Genomic DNA, 21141 nt, shown 5'->3' on the forward strand with positions numbered 1-21141 from the left:
TGTGTGTGTGTGTGTGTGTGTGTGTGATGGGCTTTAGTAGTGTTGTTTCATAACTTTCTTTCAACTGATTTTACTTAACCCATGACCCCCTCTTTAGTATCTCTGTCTGATGTTCAGGCAGGAAGTGTTGTTAGTCACTGTTCTGATATCCCTGTGGCAGGGGTATTCAACTCTTACTCCACCAGGTCTGGAGTACTTCTGGTTTTCTTTTCTACCTGAAAACACACCTGGTGTCCCACGGCCTAAATCCGTCCCTGATTTAGGGGAGAACAATGTAAAATGGCAGTAGAACTGATTTTCCAAAGTTAATTTAGAGTTGTAGAGGCCCCTCTGCAGAGCTCTGCTATGGGCTTGAGTATCACTAAATTGATCACTAACATTTTGAAGCTGAGCCATTTACTCGTGCTCTGCTGGGCAGTACAGTCATATCTGACTAAGATCATTACATGGTGTCAGAAGTACTTCAACATCGTCCAATATAAGACCGGAGAGATGCCATTTACTCATATCTGACTAAGATCATAACATGATGTCAGAAGTACTTCAACATCGTCCAATATAAGACCGGAGAGATGCCATTTACTCATATCTGACTAAGATCATTACATGATGTCAGAAGTACTTCAACATCGTCCAATATAAGACAGGAGAGATTATTTCACAGAAAATAATAATGTTCCTTGAGTTGTCGGAGTTTAGAGTGACGAAAACGGCTAACTGCTCTCTCATGTCTCTTCATTGAGCAGAGCAGGCCAAGAGGAGACTACGGATACGTAGACTCAGAGAACCATGAGCAGAGCAGGCCAAGAGGAGACGTTGCTACGGATACGTAGACTCAGAGAACCATGAGCAGAGCAGGCCAAGAGGAGACGTTGCTACGGATACGTAGACTCAGAGAACCATGAGCAGAGCAGGCCAAGAGGGGCCGTTGCTACGGATACGTAGACTCCGAGAACCATGAGCAGAGCGTGCTGTGTGCAGGGAGGCAGTGAGTGACAGAGAGAAGCAGCTAATGGATTTACTGATGGAAGAAGTTATTTCTGGTTTCGGGCCGGGCCTTAAATGTTGCAGAAGTAATCAGGCCTGGGTAGCGTAGGGCCTGAACGTCGTGGGCCTGGGTAGCGTAGCGCCTGAACGTCGTGGGCCTGGGCAGCGTAGGGCCTGAACGTCGTGGGCCTGGGTAGCCAGGGCCTGAAAGTTGTGGGCCTGGGTAGCGCAGGGCCTGAACGTTGTGGGCCTGGGTAGCGCAGGGCCTGAACGTCGTGGGCCTGGGTAGCGCAGGGCCTGAACGTCGTGGGCTTGGCTAGCGCAGGGCCTGAACGTCGTGGGCTTGGCTAGCGCAGGGCCTGAACGTCGTGGGCCTGGCTAGCGCAGGGCCTGAACGTCTGGTCACCATAGAGATGTACGAGAGATATCATCTCTTTCCAATAGCAGCTTCTGTGACTAGCCTGGTCAGCTCCATTTAAGGGCTATCAGGCTTTGGTACAAATGTGTCCTCAATCCAACTCTATGGTTGTCAGCCATGTTGCTAACCCTTCCTCACTGCGCTTTCTCTCGCCTTGACAGCCCCCGGAAACGAGGACACGGTGACGTTTCGGCGTGAGCGTAGTACGTTCCGTCGGCAGGCAGTGCGGCGGCGGCACAACGCGGGGAGTAACCCCACGCCCCCCTCCTCCCTCATCGGATCACCTCTCAGGTACGCTCCGCAATGCATGCTGGGCCGTCCACGGACAGGCTCAGGGGTCAGGGTCAGCTGTGCATGTTGGCTAACGGACATGGAGGGAGTCCGGGAGGGTACCCTTTGCAGTGTATGTTGGGTAATCGTAAAGGACAGGGATATGGGGTTTCTGGGTAGAGCTGTGCATGTTGGGTAATGGACATGGTCAAAGGTGGGGCTCTGGGGTCATGCAGCAGGTTCCACTCTTCCCTTCCGTCTACTTCCATCAAACTATTTCACACTCATTCCTTCCTCTAACACCAGTGTAGGTCCTGTCCTGTCACTGGAAGGCAGGGAGGGGGTTAGGTCCTGTCCTGTCACTGGAAGACTGGGAGGGGGATTAGGTCCTGTCACTGGAAGGCAGGGAGGGGGATTAGGTCCTGTCACTGGAAGGCAGGGAGAGGGATTAGGTCCTGTCACTGGAAGGCAGGGAGAGGGATTAGGTCCTGTCCTGTCACTGGAAGGCAGGGAGGGGGATTAGGTCCTGTCCTGTCACTGGAAGGCAGGGAGGGGGATTAGGTCCTGTCCTGTCACTGGAAGGCAGGGAGAGGGATTAGATCCTGTCCTGTCACTGGAAGGCAGGGAGAGGGATTAGATCCTGTCCTGTCACTGGAAGGCAGGGAGAGGGATTAGATCCTGTCCTGTCACTGGAAGGCAGGGAGGGGGATTAGGTCCTGTCCTGTCACTGGAAGGCAGGGAGAGGGATTAGGTCCTGTCCTGTCACTGGAAGGGGGATTAGGTCCTGTCCTGTCACTGGAAGGGGGATTAGGTCCTGTCACTGGAAGGCAGGGAGAGGGATTAGGTCCTGTCACTGGAAGGCAGGGAGGGGGATTAGGTCCTGTCACTGGAAGGCAGGGAGGGGGATTAGGTCCTGTCCTGTCACTGGAAGGCAGGGAGGGGATTAGGTCCTGTCCTGTCACTGGAAGGCAGGGGGAGGGGGATTAGGTCCTGTCACTGGAAGGCAGGGAGGGGGATTAGGTCCTGTCCTGTCACTGGAAGGCAGGGAGGGGGATTAGGTCCTGTCCTGTCACTGGAAGGCAGGGAGGGGATTAGGTCCTGTCCTGTCACTGGAAGGCAGGGAGGGGATTAGGTCCTGTCCTGTCACTGGAAGGCAGGGAGGGGGATTAGGTCCTGTCCTGTCACTGGAAGGCAGGGAGGGGGATTCAGGGAGGGGATTAGTCCTGTCACTGGAAGGCAGGGAGAGGGATTAGGTCCTGTCACTGGAAGGCAGGGAGGGGGGTCCTGTCCTGTCACCTAGGTCCTGTCACTGGAAGGCAGGGAGGGGGATTAGGTCCTGTCCTGTCACTGGAAGGCAGGGAGGGGATTAGGTCCTGTCCTGTCACTGGAAGGCAGGGAGGGGGATTAGGTCCTGTCCTGTCACTGGAAGGCAGGGAGGGGGATTAGGTCCTGTCACTGGAAGGCAGGGAGGGGATTAGGTCCTGTCACTGGAAGGCAGGGAGGGGGATTAGGTCCTGTCACTGGAAGGCAGTCACTGGAGGGGGATTAGGTCCTGTCACTGGAAGGCAGGGAGGGGGATTAGGTCCTGTCCTGTCACTGGAAGGCAGGGAGGGGATTAGGTCCTGTCACTGGAAGGCAGGGAGAGGGATTAGGTCCTGTCACTGGAAGGCAGGGAGGGGGATTAGGGTCCTGTCACTGGAAGGCAGGGAGGGGGATTAGGGTCCTGTCACTGGAAGGCAGGGAGGGGGATTAGGGTCCTGTCACTGGAAGGCAGGGAGGGGGATTAGGTCCTGTCACTGGAAGGCAGGGAGGGGGATTAGGTCCTGTCACTGGAAGGCAGGGAGGGGGATTAGGTCCTGTCACTGGAAGGCAGGGAGAGGGATTAGGTCCTGTCACTGGAAGGCAGGGAGGGGGATTAGGGTCCTGTCACTGGAAGGCAGGGAGGGGGATTAGGTCCTGTCCTGTCACTGGAAGGCAGGGAGGGGATTAGGTCCTGTCACTGGAAGGCAGGGAGGGGGATTAGGTCCTGTCCTGTCACTGGAAGGCAGGGAGGGGGATTAGGTCCTGTCCTGTCACTGGAAGGCAGGGAGGGGGATTAGGTCCTGTCACTGGAAGGCAGGGAGGGGGATTAGGTCCTGTCCTGTCACTGGAAGGCAGGGAGGGGGATTAGGTCCTGTCACTGGAAGGGGATTAGGTCCTGTCACTGGAAGGGGATTAGGTCCTGTCACTGGAAGGCAGGGAGGGGGATTAGGTCCTGTCACCAGGGAGAGGGATTGTCACTGGAAGGCAGGGAGAGGGATTAGGTCCTGTCACTGGAAGGCAGGGAGGGGGATTAGGTCCTGTCACTGGAAGGCAGGGAGGGGGATTAGGTCCTGTCACTGGAAGGCAGGGAGGGGATTAGGTCCTGTCACTGGAAGGCAGGGAGGGGGATTAGGTCCTGTCACTGGAAGGCAGGGGAGGGGATTAGGTCCTGTCACTGGAAGGCAGGGAGGGGGATTAGGTCCTGTCACTGGAAGGCAGGGAGGGGGATTAGGTCCTGTCACTGGAAGGCACTGGGGAGGGAGGGGATTAGGTCCTGTCACTGGAAGGCAGGGAGGGGATTAGGGTCCTGTCACTGGAAGGCAGGGAGGGGGATTAGGTCCTGTCCTGTCACTGGAAGGCAGGGAGGGGGATTAGATCCTGTCCTGTCACTGGAAGGCAGGGAGGGGGATTAGATCCTGTCCTGTCACTGGAAGGCAGGGAGGGGGATTAGGTCCTGTCACTGGAAGGCAGGGAGGGGGATTAGATCCTGTCCTGTCACTGGAAGGCAGGGAGGGGGATTAGGTCCTGTCACTGGAAGGCAGGGAGGGGGATTAGGTCCTGTCACTGGAAGGCAGGTCCTGTCACTGGGGAGGGGGGATTAGGTCCTGTCACTGGAAGGCAGGGAGGGGATTAGGTCATGTCACTGGAAGGCAGGGAGGGGATTAGGTCATGTCACTGGAAGGCAGGGAGGGGATTAGGTCCTGTCCTGTCACTGGAAGACAGGGAGGGGATTAGGTCCTGTCACTGGAAGGCAGGGAGGGGGATTAGGTCCTGTCCTGTCACTGGAAGACAGGGAGGGGGATTAGGTCCTGTCACTGGAAGGCAGGGAGGGGGATTAGGTCCTGTCCTGTCACTGGAAGGCAGGGAGGGGGCTTAGGTCCTGTCCTGTCACTGGAAGGCAGGGAGGGGATTAGGTCCTGTCCTGTCACTGGAAGGCAGGGAGGGGGATTAGTCCTGTCCTGTCACTGGAAGGCAGGGAGGGGGATTAGGTCCTGTCACTGGAAGGCAGGGAGGGGATTAGGTCCTGTCCTGTCACTGGAAGGCAGGGAGGGGGATTCGGTCCTGTCACTGGAAGACTGGGAAGGGGATTAGGTCCTGTCACTGGAAGACGGGGAATTGGATTAGGTCCTGTCACTGGAAGGCTGGGGGAGGGGGATTAGGTCCTGTCACTGGAAGACGGGGAAGGGGATTAGGTCCTGTCACTGGAAGGCTGGGGGAGGGGGATTAGGTCCTGTCACTGGAAGACTGGGAAGGGGATTAGGTCCTGTCCTCTACTCCGGAAGGCAGGGAAGGGGATTAGGTCCTGTCACTGGAAGACGGGGAAGGGGATTAGGTCCTGTCACTGGAAGGCGGGAGGGGGATTAGGTCCTGTCACTGGAAGGCAGGGAGGGGGATTAGGTCCTGTCACTGGAAGGCAGGGAGGACGATTCCTTGTACCATTGCCTCGTGGTGCATGATGTGTTTCTCTCTGCCTCAAACTCTTTCCATTCTCCTGTACGAGTTTAACTTTTCCTTGTGTTTGTTGTTTGTTTCTCTTTTGGGGTTTTCAATCTGTTTCTCCTTTACTTCCCAAATCAAATCGTGACATTTCCTGTGTTATTTCGAGCAGAAACAAGGAAACTCCTAACAGACAGATTCAGAGCTGAGCTGGTTGGCCAAGCATGTGTCCCGAGGTGGAGGTGGAGGTGGAGGACGGCATGCTCATATTTGGGATGATGAGATAACGATGGGTTTCTTTAAGGATCGGCAGAGTGTTAGAGAAGCCGTGTTGAGACCGTTGAGCATTTTGAATCTTATTGATCCCAGACTGCCAGTGGCTGACAGCCTACTTTCTCCTCGTTTAACATTTCAGTGGCTAAGTAACACTTAGAAATATGATCTTGCAGGGGAATAGCACAAAAAACGTATTTGACTTTAGGTCCAGGAATGTGCAGCAGCAGCAGCATATGGTTGAAGAGTCCCAAGACGTTTGGTCACCTCTTTGGTTGGAAGGGTCACATTCTGATGGAAAATAGGGGTGAAATAAACGTTTCAAATTTAGAGTAAAATCTACACAGTTCCAAGACCAGGACATCTGGGCACTATTGTCAAAGGACGCAGCGTTTTGTACGGCAAAAATAGTCTGCATCTACCTGGGGGGAAAAGGAGAGTATTGATTTTAAAGATGATGGATGGATGCTATAGCATCGACATCTCTCCCTCGAGTGTATCCCGAGGACACTAACCTGCCAGATCAGGACGCTTTGTCTTATTGAGCCGATCGAGCTGAGGCATACTGCCATGCATATCTCTGAGAGGGATGGTAATGGAAGCTAACAGTACAGACTTGTAATGGTGTAGTCAAGGGTATATACGCACGTATTTTTCAGTGGGTACTGCGTATAATTCTTAATCCCCATGATTCGTATCAAGACAGTGTAGTGGAGGTATGCACGGGTATCAATATTAATACAACTGATTGAACAGATCAGAATGTTTAGTTTGATAAACTATATATATATATATTTTAGGCGCAGTAATGTGCGCACGGTGGTAAGCAAAACACTGTTCTGAAATGCACACCGGCACATGGAAACGGTTTCATGGACAGATGGAAATAACCGTTGTAGAAAGAAGGGGAGATCTAAAGATGCAACAACTATCTTAAGTTGCTATTAGAAACCAGGATATAATGCCTTTGGCTGCTAGACAATGAAAGGAAACAGGAGAACATTTTGAGGAATCAATCAAATGTATTTATAAGGCCCTTCTTAAGTCAGCTGATGTCACAAAGTGCTTGTACAGAAACCCAGCCGAAAACCCCAAACAGCAAGTAATGCAGATGTAGAAGCACGTTGGCTAGGAAAAACTCCCTAGAAAGGCCAAATCCTAAGAAGAAACCTAGAGAGGAACCAGGCTATGAGGGGTGGCCAGTCCTCTTTGGCTGTGCCGGGTGGAGATTATAACAGAACCAAGCAACAGTGCTAGGTAGCTGTACTACAGAAACACTGCTAACCAAACAGCAGCGCTAGGTGGCTGTACTACAGAAACACCGCTAACCAAACAATAGCGCTAGGTGTCTGTACTATAGAAACACCGCTAACAAAACAGTGCTAGGTGGCTGTACTATAGAAACACTGCTAACCAAACAACAGGGCTAGGTGGCTGTACTATAGAAACACTGCTAACCAAACAACAGGGCTAGGTGTCTGTACTATAGAAACACTGCTAACCAAACAACAGGGCTAGGTGTCTGTACTACAGAAACACTGCTAACCAAACAATAGCGCTAGGTGTCTGTACTACAGAAACACCGCTAACCAAACAACAGCGCTAGGTGTCTGTACTACAGAAACACCGCTAACCAAACAACAGGGCTAGGTGGCTGTACTACAGAAACACCGCTAACCAAACAACAGGGCTAGGTGGCTGTACACTTGAATTAAAGGGTAACTACAGTAAAATAAATCTACTTTTCTTAAACGGCCTTCTATTGGTGGACCGGCCTTCTATTGGTGGACCGGCCTTCTATTGGTGGACCGGCCTCCTAGTGGTGGACCGGCCCTCCTAGTGGTGGACCGGCCCTCCTAGTGGTGGACCGGCCCTCCTAGTGGTGGACCGGCCCTCCTAGTGGTGGACCGGCCTTCTATTGGTGGACCGGCCTTCTATTGGTGGACCGGCCTTCTATTGGTGGACCGGCCTCCTATTGGTGGGGTGGACCGGCCTCCTATTGGTGGGGTGGACCGGCCTCCTATTGGTGGGGTGGACCGGCCTCCTATTGGTGGGGTGGACCGGCCTCCTATTGGTGGGGTGGACCGGCCTCCTATTGGTGGGGTGGACCGGCCACCTATTGGTGGGGTGGACCGGCCACCTAGTGGTGGGGTGGACCGGCCTCCTAGTGGTGGGGTGGACCGGCCACCTAGTGGTGGGGTGGACCTCCTAGTGGTGGGCCTCCTAGTGGTGGGGTGGACCGGCCTCCTAGTGGTGGGGTGGACCGGCCTCCTAGTGGTGGGGTGGACCGGCCTCCTAGTGGTGGGGTGGACCGGCCTCCTAGTGGTGGGGTGGACCGGCCTCCTAGTGGTGGGGTGGACCGGCCTCCTAGTGGTGGGGTGGACCGGCCTCCTAGTGGTGGGGTGGACCGGCCTCCTAGTGGTGGGGTGGACCGGGCCTCCTAGTGGTGGACCGGGCCTCCTAGTGGTGGACCGGGCCTCCTAGTGGTGGGGTGGACCGGGCCTCCTAGTGGTGGGGTGGACCGGGCCTCCTAGTGGTGGGGTGGACCGGGCCTCCTAGTGGTGGGGTGGACGGGCCTCCTAGTGGTGGGGTGGACCGGGCCTCCTAGTGGTGGGGTGGACCGGGCCTCCTAGTGGTGGGGTGGACCGGGCCTCCTAGCCTTCTATTGGTGGACCGGCCTCCTAGTGTTGGACTGGCCTTCTCCCTCCTGCTTCTCTTCCCTGTACCAGCCTTCTAGGGGTGGACCCTATCACCTACTGTATCTTTGACTGAGTACACGTCCTCCCCCTTTCCGGTGTACTTTCTTAGTCTGCCATTTTTATAAATGTCCTATTGGGTTCCCTGCTCTTATTCTCACAACCTATTTCCCCTGATATTTTATCTGATATTTAAAACATTTTATATCTAACTAGTGTTTATCTCCTTCCTCCACATCTCGTCTGTGTTGTTACTGTGCTTCACCTCCCATATTGTATCTCATCTGTCTCCCTGTCCTCGTTCCCATGTCCCCCTCTCCTCCTGTCCCTGTCACTCTTCTCCTCCATTCAGTCTTCAGGAGGCTCTCAGCCAGGCCTCCCAGCCTTCTACTTCCCAGGTGAAAGGTCAGTCGTCCAGAACCCCGTCCCAGGTGACCGTGCTGAGCGCTAGCGCCTCCCTGCTGGCCAGGAATGGAAGTACACACCTGGAGGGCTCTCAGGACAAGGCCTCTACCGTAGGCACTACCAGCCTGCAGGATGACTTCGGTAGGGAAGTGTAACATAATGTACTACAGTACCCACAATGCACTACCAGCCTTCAGTAGGGAAGAGTAACATGATGTACTACAGCACCCATAATGCTCTACCAGTCTGCAGCATGAAATCAGTAGGGAAGTGTAACATAATGTACTACAGTACCCATAATGCTCTACCACTCTTGCCATGTTCATGCCAAGAGTCCCACTAGGGTGAGAACGGAGTTCTAGCATGAAGAACTACGTTACCCACAATGCTCGGAGTAATATGTACGGTTTTATCTGAGTCAAGATGTTGCTGAAGCATGGTGTCCTGTGATAAGGACTGGTTGGAACTAGGATTTGCAGTTAGTATAATATGTTTTATATTTTTTATTTAACCCGGTATGCCAGTTAAGAACAAGTTCTCATTTACAATTGCGACCTGGCCAAGATAAAGCAAAGCAGTTCGACACAAACAACAGAGTTACACATGGAGTAAAACAAACATACAGTCAATAATACAGTAGAAAAAGTATATTTACAGTGTGTACAAATGAGGTAAGATAAGGGAGGTAAGGCAATAAGGCCATGGTGGCGAAATAATGACAATTTGGCATTAACACTGGAGTGATAGATGTGCAAGTCGGGATACTGGGGTGCAAAGGAGCAAAAATAAATAACAATATTGGGATTTGTATTTCATTTTTTTTATTTTGCCTTTTTTTAACTTGGCAAGTCAGTTAAGAACACTTTCTTATTTTCAACGACGGCCTACCGGGGGACAGTGGGTTAACTGCCTTGTTCAGGGGAACAGTGGGTTAACTGCCTTGTTCAGGGGAACAGTGGGTTAACTGCCTTGTTCAGGGGAACAGTGGGTTAACTGCCTTGTTCAGGGGAACAGTGGGTTAACTGCCTTGTTCAGGGGAACAGTGGGTTAACTGCCTTGTTCAGGGGAACAGTGGGTTAACTGCCTTGCTCAGGGGAACAGTGGGTTAACTGCCTTGCTCAGGGGAACAGTGGGTTAACTGCCTTGCTCAGGGGAACAGTGGGTTAACTGCCTTGCTCAGGGGAACAGTGGGTTAACTGCCTTGCTCAGGGGAACAGTGGGTTAACTGCCTTGTTCAGGGGCAGAACAACATATTTTGTACCTAGTCATCTCGGGGATTCCAACCTTTTGGTTATTATTCCAACGCTCTAACCACTAGGCTACGCTACCGCCCCAAGGTAGTTGGGTGGGCTATTTTCTGATGGGCTGTGTACGGTGATCGGTAAGCTGCTCTGACAGCTGATGCTTAAAGTTAGTGAGGGAGATATAAGTCTCCAACTTCAGTGATTTTTGCACTTAGTTCCAGTCATTGGCATCTGAGAACTGGAAGGACAGGCGGCCAAAGGAGGTGTTGGCTTTGGGGATGACCAGCGGAATATACCTGCTGGAGCGCGTGCTACTGGTGGGTGTTGCTATGGTAACCAGTGGAATATACCTGCTGGAGCGCATGCTACGGGTGGGTGCTGCTATGGTGACCAGTGAGCTGAGATAAGGCAGGGCTTTACCTAGCAGAGACTTGTAGATGACCTGGAGCCAGTGGGTTTGGCGACGAATATGCAGCAAGGGCCAGCCAACAGGTCACAGTGGTGGGTGGTATATGGGGCTTTGGTGACGAATGGAACTGTGAATAGACTGCATCCAATTAGCTGTAGTAGAGTGTTGGAGGCTATTTTGTAAATGACATCGCCGAAGTCAAGGATCGGTAGGATAGTCCGTTTTACGAGGGTATGTTTGGCAGCATGAGTGAAAGGTGCTTTGTTGCGAAATAGGAAGTCAATTCTATATTTAATTTTGGATTGGAGATGCTTAATGTGAGTCTGGAAGGAGAGTTTACAGTCTAACCAGGTATTTGTAGTTGTCCACATATTCTAAGTCTAGAACCGTCCAGAGTAGTGATGCTAGTCGGACGGGCGGGTACTTGCAGCGATCGGGTGAAGAGCATTCATTTAATTTTACTATCATTTAAGAGCAGTTGGAGGCCACGGAAGGGGAGTTGTATGGCATTGAAGCTCGTCTGGAGGTTAGTTAACCTGTTGCTTCGAGCAATCCCGTATCCGGGAGCGTAATTATAGCCTCGAGCTCATTACCATAATGCAACGTTAACTATTCATGAAAATCGCAAATGAAATGAAATAAATATATCGGCTCTCAAGCTTAGCCTTTTGTTAACAACACTGTCATCTCAGATTTCCAAAATATGCTTTTCAACCATAGCTACACAAGCATTTGTGTAAGAGTATTGATAGCTAGCATAGCATTAAGCCTAGCATTCAGCAGGCAACATTTTCACAAAAACAAGAAAAGCATTCAAATAAAATCATTTACCTTTGAAGAACTTCGGATGTTTTCAATGAGGAGACTCTCAGTTAGATAGCAAATGTTCAGTTTTTCCAAAAAGATTATTTCTGTAGGAGAAATCGCTCAGTTTTGCTCATCACGTTTGGCTAAGAAAACCCCCCGAAAATTCAGTCATTACAACGCCGAACTTTTTTCCAAATTAACTCCATAATATCGACAGAAACATGGCAAACGTTGTTTAGAATCAATCCTCAAGGTGTTTTTCACGTATCTATTCGATGATAAGTCATTCGTGGCAGTTTGGTTTCCCCTCTGAAGAAAATGGTAAAATACACGCAGCTGGAGATTACGCAATAATTGCAACGGAGGACACCAACCGGAGCACCTGGTAAATGTAGTCTCTTATGGTCAATCTTCCAATGATATGCCTACAAATACGTCACAATGCTGCAGACATCTTGGGGAAACGACAAAGTGTAGGCTCATTCCTTGCGCATTCACAGCCATATAAGGAGACATTGGAACAAAGCGCATTCAAAATCTGGGGCATTTCCTGTTTGAAATTTCATCTTGGTTTCGCCTGTAGCATCATTTCTGTGGCACTCACAGATAATATCTTTGCAGATTTGGAAACGTCAGTGTTTTCTTTCCAAAGCTGTCAATTATATGCATAGTCGAGCATCTTTTCGTGACAAAATACCTCATGGGGACACACATTCCCATTTAGGAACCCCCCCCACACCCCCTCAGCTGTAATGTGGCGCAGGGAACGAAGAAGATAGAAGAAGAAAGAAGAAAGAAGAAGAACAAGAAATAATCCTAAAAATATTTAACCTCCACACATTAACAAGAAAAATAGCTCAAATGAAAGATAAACAAGTTGTTTATCTACCCAGCAAGTCAGATTTCTAAAATGTTTTACGGCGAAAACATAGCACATATTTATGTCCAACCACCACTGCAGACATACCTCATTAGCATAGCCAAGTAGGAAAAAATATGCAATCAACAAACGCAGGATTAAAAGAAAAATCATTTCACTAACCTTTTGAAAATCTTCATCAGATGACAGTAATAGGACATGTTACACAGTACATTCATTTTTTTTCAATAATATGCTATAAATATCCATAAATCTCTGTTTACAATGACGCATCGTTCAAAAAATGCTACTGCAATGTCAGGAGAAATAAATAGCTCCGGCAGATAACGTCAGCTAACAAGGAATACACATCATAAACTTTGACTAAATATGCATGTTTTACATATGTATAGCAAGATACATTTCTTCTAAATGCAATCGCTGTGTTACATTTATTTTTAACGTTACAGGTTGCGTTCACTAGGCTATAATAGGGAGTCGGCGCTCCAACATTAGCATTATGACTCCTCTATCTTGGAGTCGACAGAAATCAAAAAATTAACACATAAATATTCCCTTACCTTTGCTGTTCTTCCCATCAGAAGACCTGGAAGGGATTATACTTACCAAATCAGCGTTCAGTTTTCAAGTCTGTGTCTTTCGGTTCTCAAACTAGCCACATTTCGGTCGAAATGTAGGCAAATTTCAAGTGGATGCGCACCAAAACGTCGAAAGTACATATTATATGTCGAGTAAACTTGTCAAACTGTGTTCATAATTAAGCTTTAACATGTTATAAAGGTACACAGGCATCGTGAGGGCGAACAGACACACACACGTTGTTCAATCGATCCTGAGGAAAAGAGAGAAAAGTTGCAGAGCGCGCATAGGCGTACACTTTTTTTTGGCGTGACCGAGACCTTTCGGCACGCTCAAAGTCTCGTGAGCGCGCGATTCTCACAGTGACACGCCTCATTGAAAGCAGGCTTCGCGCTGAACACATACAGACTCTCCCCAGTGTTGTAACTGCTTGGTAAGTGCGTATACGATGACGTCAAAGTGGTGCCAACTTTTTCCATTACAAGAGAGACTGCATGCCCTGACACTTCTGCTTTACATAGAGACAAAATTTAAACGGTTTTAGAAGCTTTAGAGTGTTTTCTATTCGATAATATTTTTTATATGCATATATTAGCAACTTTTGACAAAAATTTATCATGCTTTATATGGGTACCCAATTCCTCCAGAAGGGGCAGTAATCAGGGCTAGCCATAACAGGTTTTAAAACGGGAACGTTTTTTATCCATAAATTAAAAGAGCGCCCCCTATATCCAAGAAGTTAACAGTGTCCAAAGAATGGCCAGAAGTATACAGAATGATGTTGTCTGCGTAGAGGTGGATCAGAATTGCCAGCAACGAGCTACATCATTGATATATACAGAGAAAAGAGTCGGCCCGAGAATTGAACCCTGTTGCACCCCCATAGAGACTGCCAGAGGTCTGGACAACAGGCCCTCCGATATGACACACTGAACTCTGTCTGAGAAGTAGTTGGTGAACCAGGTGGCCAGGTCGATGAATACGGCTGCACAGTAATGTCTCTTATCGATGGAGGTTATGATGTCGTTTAGGACCTTGAGCGTGGCTGAGGTGCACCCATGACCAGCTCTGAAACCAGATTGCATAGCGGAGAAGGTACGGTGGATGGCAAGAGGGAATCCCAACCATAGAGATCGTATTCAATTACTAGAGGGGCTAAGTCATAGACCAGGGATGAGACTAGGTGCAATGTTGGAGTTTGGTTGTGCGTCAGCAGTTTTTGAAAAATTATAATAATCCCACAATTCATCGCTGCAACACCCGACACAGGAGTCGAACCCAGGATCTCTAGTGGTACAGCTAGCACTGTGATGCAGTGTCTTAGACCACTGTGCCACTCGGGAGGCTTACGTCAGCAGTTTTTTCAATTGTTATGATTAAGTTAGTTTAGCGGCCAGCTATCTAAACTTGTAGTAATCATGGTCGAATTACAGACCGGCGGAACCCAATTGATTTTGTTAGTCACCCAGTCAAATATTATTATTAAAATCGCTAAATCTTCTCTCCTTATAGAATTGCAGCAAACTTGCCACTGAAACCCCCTCCTCCTCCCCCACCAACAAAATGTTGCTTAGGGCATCCATAAGGCTTGGACTGGCTCTGACTATGGATGTGGGTACACAAACCCCCCACTGTGGCTCGTCATGAGTTCATTTTTTTTTTTTTTTTTTTTTTTTTGTGTGGCTCCACCCCCCAACCCCAATCAAAGTTGTCCATCCCTGTCATAAACCCTCACAGTTCCAGAATGGGGTGAAAAAGTCAGCCATATTGGTCAGGGAGTAATCCAAAACAGTTTAATTCATGGCTAGTAGAGTCAATGGCATTCTGATTTTTGCGGTGAACAAAAAAATATAAACAAAAAATGTAAATTGTTGGTCCCATGTTTAAAAGATCCAAGAACATTTCCATACGCACAAAAAGCTTATTTCTCACAAATGTTGTGCACTAATGTGTTCACATCCCTGTTAGTGAGCTTTTCTCCTTTGCCAAGATAATCCATCTACCTGACAAGTGCGGCTGATTTTAAACAGCATGATCACGTGTACATGGGACAATAAAAGGCCGCTCTAAAATGTTCTGTTTTGTCACACAACCCAAAGCCACAGTTGGCAATTGGCATGCTGACTTAAAGAATTTCCCCCAGAGCTGTTGCCAGAGAAATGAACACCTGGTGTTTTTAAATCACTGATGAAGGATTTTGAGGCTGATTCCCTGATCTGTCAATGTTTTTAATTTGCTTTTTTTTAAAACATTTTTGTTATACTCTTGTGAATTCATGTTGTCGGTCTGTCTAATTTTTTGTAATGACTTGGTGCTGCCTATCTTGGCCAGGGCGCTCTTGAAAAAATAGATTTTAATCTCAATGAGCCCTTCCTGGTTAAATAAATAAAATGTTAATTTCTCTACCATAAGCCGCCTCCGTCATTTTAGAGAATTTGGCAGTACGTCCAACCGGCCTCACAACTGCAAACTACGTGTAACCACGCCAACCCAGGACCACCTCAACCTCAGCCTCTCAGTGAAACTCGTCTGTGTTCGTCGTCCTCACCAGGGTTGAGACCTGACTGCAGTTCGGCGTTGTAACCGACTTCAGTGGACAAATGCTCACCTTCAATGACCACTGTCACGCTGGAGAAGTGTGCTCCTCACGGATGAATCCTGGTTTCAACTACCTGGCAGATGGCAGACGGTGTCTATGGCACCTTGTGGGCGAGCGGTTTGCTGATGTCAACGTTGTGAACAGAGGGCCCCATGGTGGTGGTGGGGTTATGGTATGGTGGTTTGCTGATGTCAACGTTGTGAACAGAGTGCCCCATGGTGGTAGTGGGGTTATGGTATGGGCATAAGCTACGGACAACGAACATAATTGCATTTTATTGATGGCGATTTGAATTCACAGAGATCCAGAGGCTCATTGTCGTGCCATTCATCCACCACCATCACCTCATGTTTCAGCCTGATAATATACAGCCCCATGTCGCAATGATCTGTACACAATTCCTGGAAGCTGAAAATGTCCCTGTTCTTCCATGGCCTGCATACTCATCACACGTCACCCATTGAGCATGTTCGGGATGCTCTGGATTGACGTATACAACAGCGTGTTCCAGTTCCCGCCAATATCCAGCAACTTCACACAGTCATTAAAGAGGAGTGGGACAACATTCCACAGGCCCACAATCAACAGCCTGATCAACTCTATGTGAAGGAGATGTGTCGCTCTGCATGAGGCAAGTGGTGGTCACCAGATACTGACTGGTTTTATGATTATTTATTTTTAAAGGTATCTGTGACCAACCCGATGCATATTTGTATTCCCAGCCATGTGAAATCCATAGATTAGGGCCTAAGGAATTTATTTCAATTGACTGATTTCCTTATTTGAACTGTAACTCATGTAACTATTTTTGTTAAGTGTACTTATGCAGGAAAATTAATTTAAAGCATGTCATGTATGAGAAATTTGGATTGTCAACCTAAAATGTCATATTTTTTTTGGTTTTATACCAGTTTTCTATATAAATAATAGCCTCTAAAATATATATATATATAAACAGACTGGTTTTTGTTGTCTTGGAAAGCTGTGAGTCCTATTATACATTACATTATACATTACATTATCAGTACTGGTTGTATTTACAGCTGGGTCTGTCCTGTCATCAACTGATGTCAACCAGTGTATTGATGTGGATGGACTCTGCATTGTTTCAATGGAATGTTGGCATATTGGCAGTTAAACATGTATAGAATCATCCCTTTAAAACCGGCAGGCTAGCTAACACACAAACGGTGCAGATAAAGTCTTCATTATTTTTTTACACCATATCTCATCACAGCACTGGCTGCCCATGGTTCACCTACTCCCTGACCAAAATGGCTGACCTTTATCCCCATCGTAAGAAGGTTCATGTCCATTCTAGTTCTCTAATTCTATGATCACAACGTACTGTCAGTAGTCAATATTTTGTTGTTGTACCTTTTTTTTTGATTGGTGTAGGATGTAAAAATAATTAAAGTTTAGTCAAACCTCAACTAGCCACGTTGGCTTGTCGGATATTCTGGATAAGAGCGTCTGCTAAATGACTTAAATGGATATGAGATGAGGCGCCACTGACTTGGCATTTAGTTTGAAGTCGCCAAAGATCGTGATCGACTTTTTGTCCGTTGATTGGTGGACTGATATCATCGGCCAATGAGATCGGAGTGTGTGGGACTAACTACAGGTGGTCATGGGTTGCATCCCAAATCGAAACCCTATTCCTTACATATGGTGCTACCTGGTTAAAAGTTGTGCACTTTATAGGGCAGTGGTCACCAACCAATCGATCGCGACCGACAGTTCGATCTCCTAGTTGATCACAAAAAAAACCGTCAAAGCCTTCCATTCCTATTTATTTAATTTGTTTCGTTTAAATCTTATTTTTTTATGTATTTTTAATTTATTTTTAATTTGTGCTTTTCTTTTTCCAATGCGTTACCTGTAGTAAACCACAGAATAATTTGCTAATGTGTAGTGTGGTTGTTTTTGTTGTGATTTGTTGCGCATGGAAAGACTAATTTTAAAATAGACTGTACGGCAATAACATAATGTACACGCAGTGTTTATTCAGCACTGTCATCTTTATGTACGGTACATTTTACTACACTTTACTACATTTTACTACACTTTACTACACTTCTCCAACACTTTAGGTTGGTTTTCGAATCAGAGTAACAGGCTGTGTGTGTTGTGTTTCCAGGGAAGAACACTTCCTCCTTGTACGAGGCGGAAGGATGTGACATGTCCCTGGTTAACTTTGAACCTGCAACACGACGCGCCTCCAATAACATATGGTTAGTTCATCAACCACAACAGGGAAATGGCTCCCTATTCCCTATATAGTACACTACTTTTGACCAGTGTCGACTACCATTTTTGAAGTGACCTTGTCCTTGTTTTACCTCAACAGGGACACGGACTCCCACCTCTCCAGATCTACCTCAGTTCGCTTTTACCCTCATGACCTGGTGAGTGATCGTGTGTGTGTGTGTGTGTGTGTGAAGTCTGTTTTGACTCGACGTCAGTCATTTTTTATTTTTACCATCCTTGTAGCTGTCGTCGCTTCTGTGGAGAGATTTTTTTTTTCTTTCTAAAACCTAAAACTCATGAAGAACAATGGAAGCATCAGGCTCTCGGTTTGATTTGAGCTTTTCATTTCCTGAGTCGGATCATTACACTGGTATCGTCTTACTTTAATCTGTTTTGTTTTTTCAAGACCCAAAGCACTTTTTCAGTCCCAAAGCCCAAGAAACACACACTTATCTTTCTGGAACATTAAAAATATGTATCAATTTTCTTTTTGGAGGGTTAATGTATCAACTACAGTACCAGTCAAAAGTTTGGACAGACCGACTCATTCAAGTTTTTTTTAAATATATTTAAAAAAAAATATTTTCTACATTGTAGAATAACAGTGAAGACATCAATCACAACTATGAAATAACATGTATAGTAAGCAATCATGCAATAACCCCAAAAAAGTGTTAAATAAATCAAAAATATATATTCAAAGTAGCCACCCTTTGCCTTGGTGACAGCTTTGCACACTCTTGGCATTCTCTCAACCAGTTTCATGAGGTAGTCACCTGGAATGCATTTCAATTTACAGGTGTGCCTTGTTCAAAGTAAATTTGTGGATTTTTTTTCCCTAAATGCGTCAGTTGTGTTGTGACAAGGTAAGGGTGGTATACAGAAGATAGCCCTATTTGGTAAAAGACCAAGTCCATATTATAGCAAGAACAGCTGAAATAAGCAAACAGAAATGACAGTCCATCATTACTTTAAGACATGAAGGTCAGTCAATCTGAAAAATTAAGAACTTTTAAAGTTTCTTCAAGTGCAGTCGCAAAAACCATCAAGTGCTATGTTGAAACTGGCTCTCATGAGGACCGCAACAGGAAAGGAAGACCCAGAGTTACCTCTGCTGCAGAGGATAAGTTCATCAGAGGTAAATGCACCTCAGATTGCAGCCCAAATAAATGCTTCACAGAGTTCAAGTAACAGACACATCTCAACATCAACTGTTCAGAGGAGACTGCAAATCAGGCCTTCATGGTCGAATTGCTGCAAAGAAACCACTACTTAAGGACACCAACAAGAAGAAGAGACTTGTTGGGCCAAGAAACATGAGCAGTGGACATTAGACCGGTGGAGTCTGATGAGCCCAAATTTGAGATTTTTAATTCCAACCGTTGTGTCTTTGTGAGACGCAGAGGAGGTGAACGAACGGATGATCTCTGCATGTGAGGTTTCCACCATGAAGCATGGAGGAGGTGTGTGGTTCCCACCATGAAGCATGGAGGAGGAGGTGTGTGGTTCCCACCGTGAAGCATAGAGGAGGTGGTGTGTGGTTCCCACCGTGAAGCATGGAGGAGGTGTGTTTGTTCCCACCGTGAAGCATGGAGGAGGAGGTGTGTGGTTCCCACCGTGAAGCATGGAGGAGGAGGTGTGTGGTTCCCACCATGAAGCATGGAGGAGGAGGTGTGTGGTTCCCACCCAGAAGCATAGAGGAGGTGGTGTGTGGTTCCCACCGTGAAGCATGGAGGAGGTGTGTTTGTTCCCACCGTGAAGCATGGAGGAGGAGGTGTGTGGTTCCCACCGTGAAGCATGGAGGAGGAGGTGTGTGGTTCCCACCGTGAAGCATGGAGGAGGAGGTGTGATGGTTCCCACCGTGAAGCATGGAGGAGGAGGTGTGATGGTTCCCACCGTGAAGCATGGAGGAGGAGGTGTGTGGTTCCCACCGTGAAGCATGGAGGAGGAGGTGTGTGGTTCCCACCCAGAAGCATAGAGGAGGAGGTGTGTGGTTCCCACCGTGAAGCATGGAGGAGGAGGTGTGATGGTTCCCGCCGTGAAGCATGGAGGAGGTGGTGTGATGGTTCCCGCCGTGAAGCATGGAGGAGGTGGTGTGATGGTTCCCGCCGTGAAGCATGGAGGAGGAGGTGTGTGGTTCCCACCGTGAAGCATGGAGGAGGAGGTGTGTGGTTCCCACCGTGAAGCATGGAGGAGGAGGTGTGATTGTTCCCACCGTGAAGCATGGAGGAGGAGGTGTGATGGTGCTTTGCTGGTGACACTGTCTATGATTTATTTAGAAATCAAGGCACACTTAACCAGCACGACAACCACAGCATTCTGCAGCGATACGCCATCCCATCTGGTTTGTGCTTAGTGGGACTATCACTTGTTTTTCAACAGGTCAATGACCCAACACACCTCCAGGTTGTGTAAGGGCTATTTGACCAAGGAGAGTGATGCATCAGTTGACCTGGCCTACACAATCACCCAACCTCAGCCCAATTTGAGATGGTTTGAGATGAGTTGGACTGCAGTGTGAAGGAACAGCAGCCAACAAGTGCTCATTATATGTGGGAACTCCTTCAAGATGGTTGGAAAATCATTCCTCATGAAGCTGGTTGAGAGAATGCCAAGAGTGTGCAAAGCTGTCATCAAGGTAAAGGGTGGCTACTTTGAAGAATCTAAAATAAACAAATCATTATATTTTCTAACACTTTTTTTGTTGGTTACTACATGATTCCATATGTGTTATTTCATAGATTTGATGTCTTCACTATTATTCTACAATGTAGAAAATAGTGAAAATAAATATAAAACCCTTGAATGAATTCACAGAGATGGGTCCAAACCTTGGGGGGGGGGGGTCCGGTACGCCAGTGTCCCTCCCCCTGATTATTTTTGTGTGTTTTGTTTTGTTTTCTACAGATCCGTCTGAACCGTCTCCTAACCATTGACCCAGAGTTGTTAGAACAGCAGGATGTCGACCTGAGCCCAGAGCTCCAGGATGCTCCTCTAGACCTGGAGGACCAAGCCACGGCTACAGCACACCAGGCCAAACAGCACTACCGTTTCTGGCTGCTGCCTTACCTGTGGGTCGGCCTGCACTTTGACAGACTCACTTTGTTGGCTCTGTTTGACAGGTTAGTTTGTTGGTTAACAGGTGAAGTTACTGAAGTATATCCCCCGAAGAATGGACATTGGTCACTAACCTTAGACCAGGAGTTGTTCCCCCCATTGGTCACTAACCTTAGACCAGGAGTTGTTCCCCCCATTGGTCACTAACCTTAGACCAGGAGTTGTTCCCCCCATTGGTCACTAACCTTAGACCAGGAGTTGTTCCCCATTGGTCACTAACCTAAGACCAGGAGTGTTTCCCCATTGGTCACTAACCTTAGACCAGGAGTTGTTACCCCCATTGGTCACTAACCTTAGACCAGGAGTTGTTCCCCATTGGTCACTAACCTTAGACCAGGAGTTGTTCCCCCCATTGGTCACTAACCTTAGACCAGGAGTTGTTCCCCCCATTGGTCACTAACCTTAGACCAGGAGTTGTTCCCCCATTGGTCACTAACCTTAGACCAGGAGTTGTTCCCCATTGGTCACT

At 47.9% G+C, this 21141-nt stretch overlaps 1 protein-coding gene across 1 annotated transcript in view; it reads left to right on the forward strand.

Moving 5' to 3' along the window:
• Positions 1–21141, forward strand: part of pcnx1 (pecanex 1) — a 129260-nt gene that overhangs the window by 24462 nt on the left and 83657 nt on the right. The window contains 5 exon segments of the mRNA XM_065004398.1: positions 1567–1696; positions 8735–8928; positions 17446–17539; positions 17656–17713; positions 20463–20677. Of these exon segments, the coding sequence (XP_064860470.1) occupies positions 1567–1696; positions 8735–8928; positions 17446–17539; positions 17656–17713; positions 20463–20677 (691 nt within the window).

This window comes from Oncorhynchus nerka, linkage group LG18, assembly GCF_034236695.1.
Source record: "Oncorhynchus nerka isolate Pitt River linkage group LG18, Oner_Uvic_2.0, whole genome shotgun sequence".
Lineage (NCBI taxonomy): Eukaryota > Metazoa > Chordata > Actinopteri > Salmoniformes > Salmonidae > Oncorhynchus > Oncorhynchus nerka.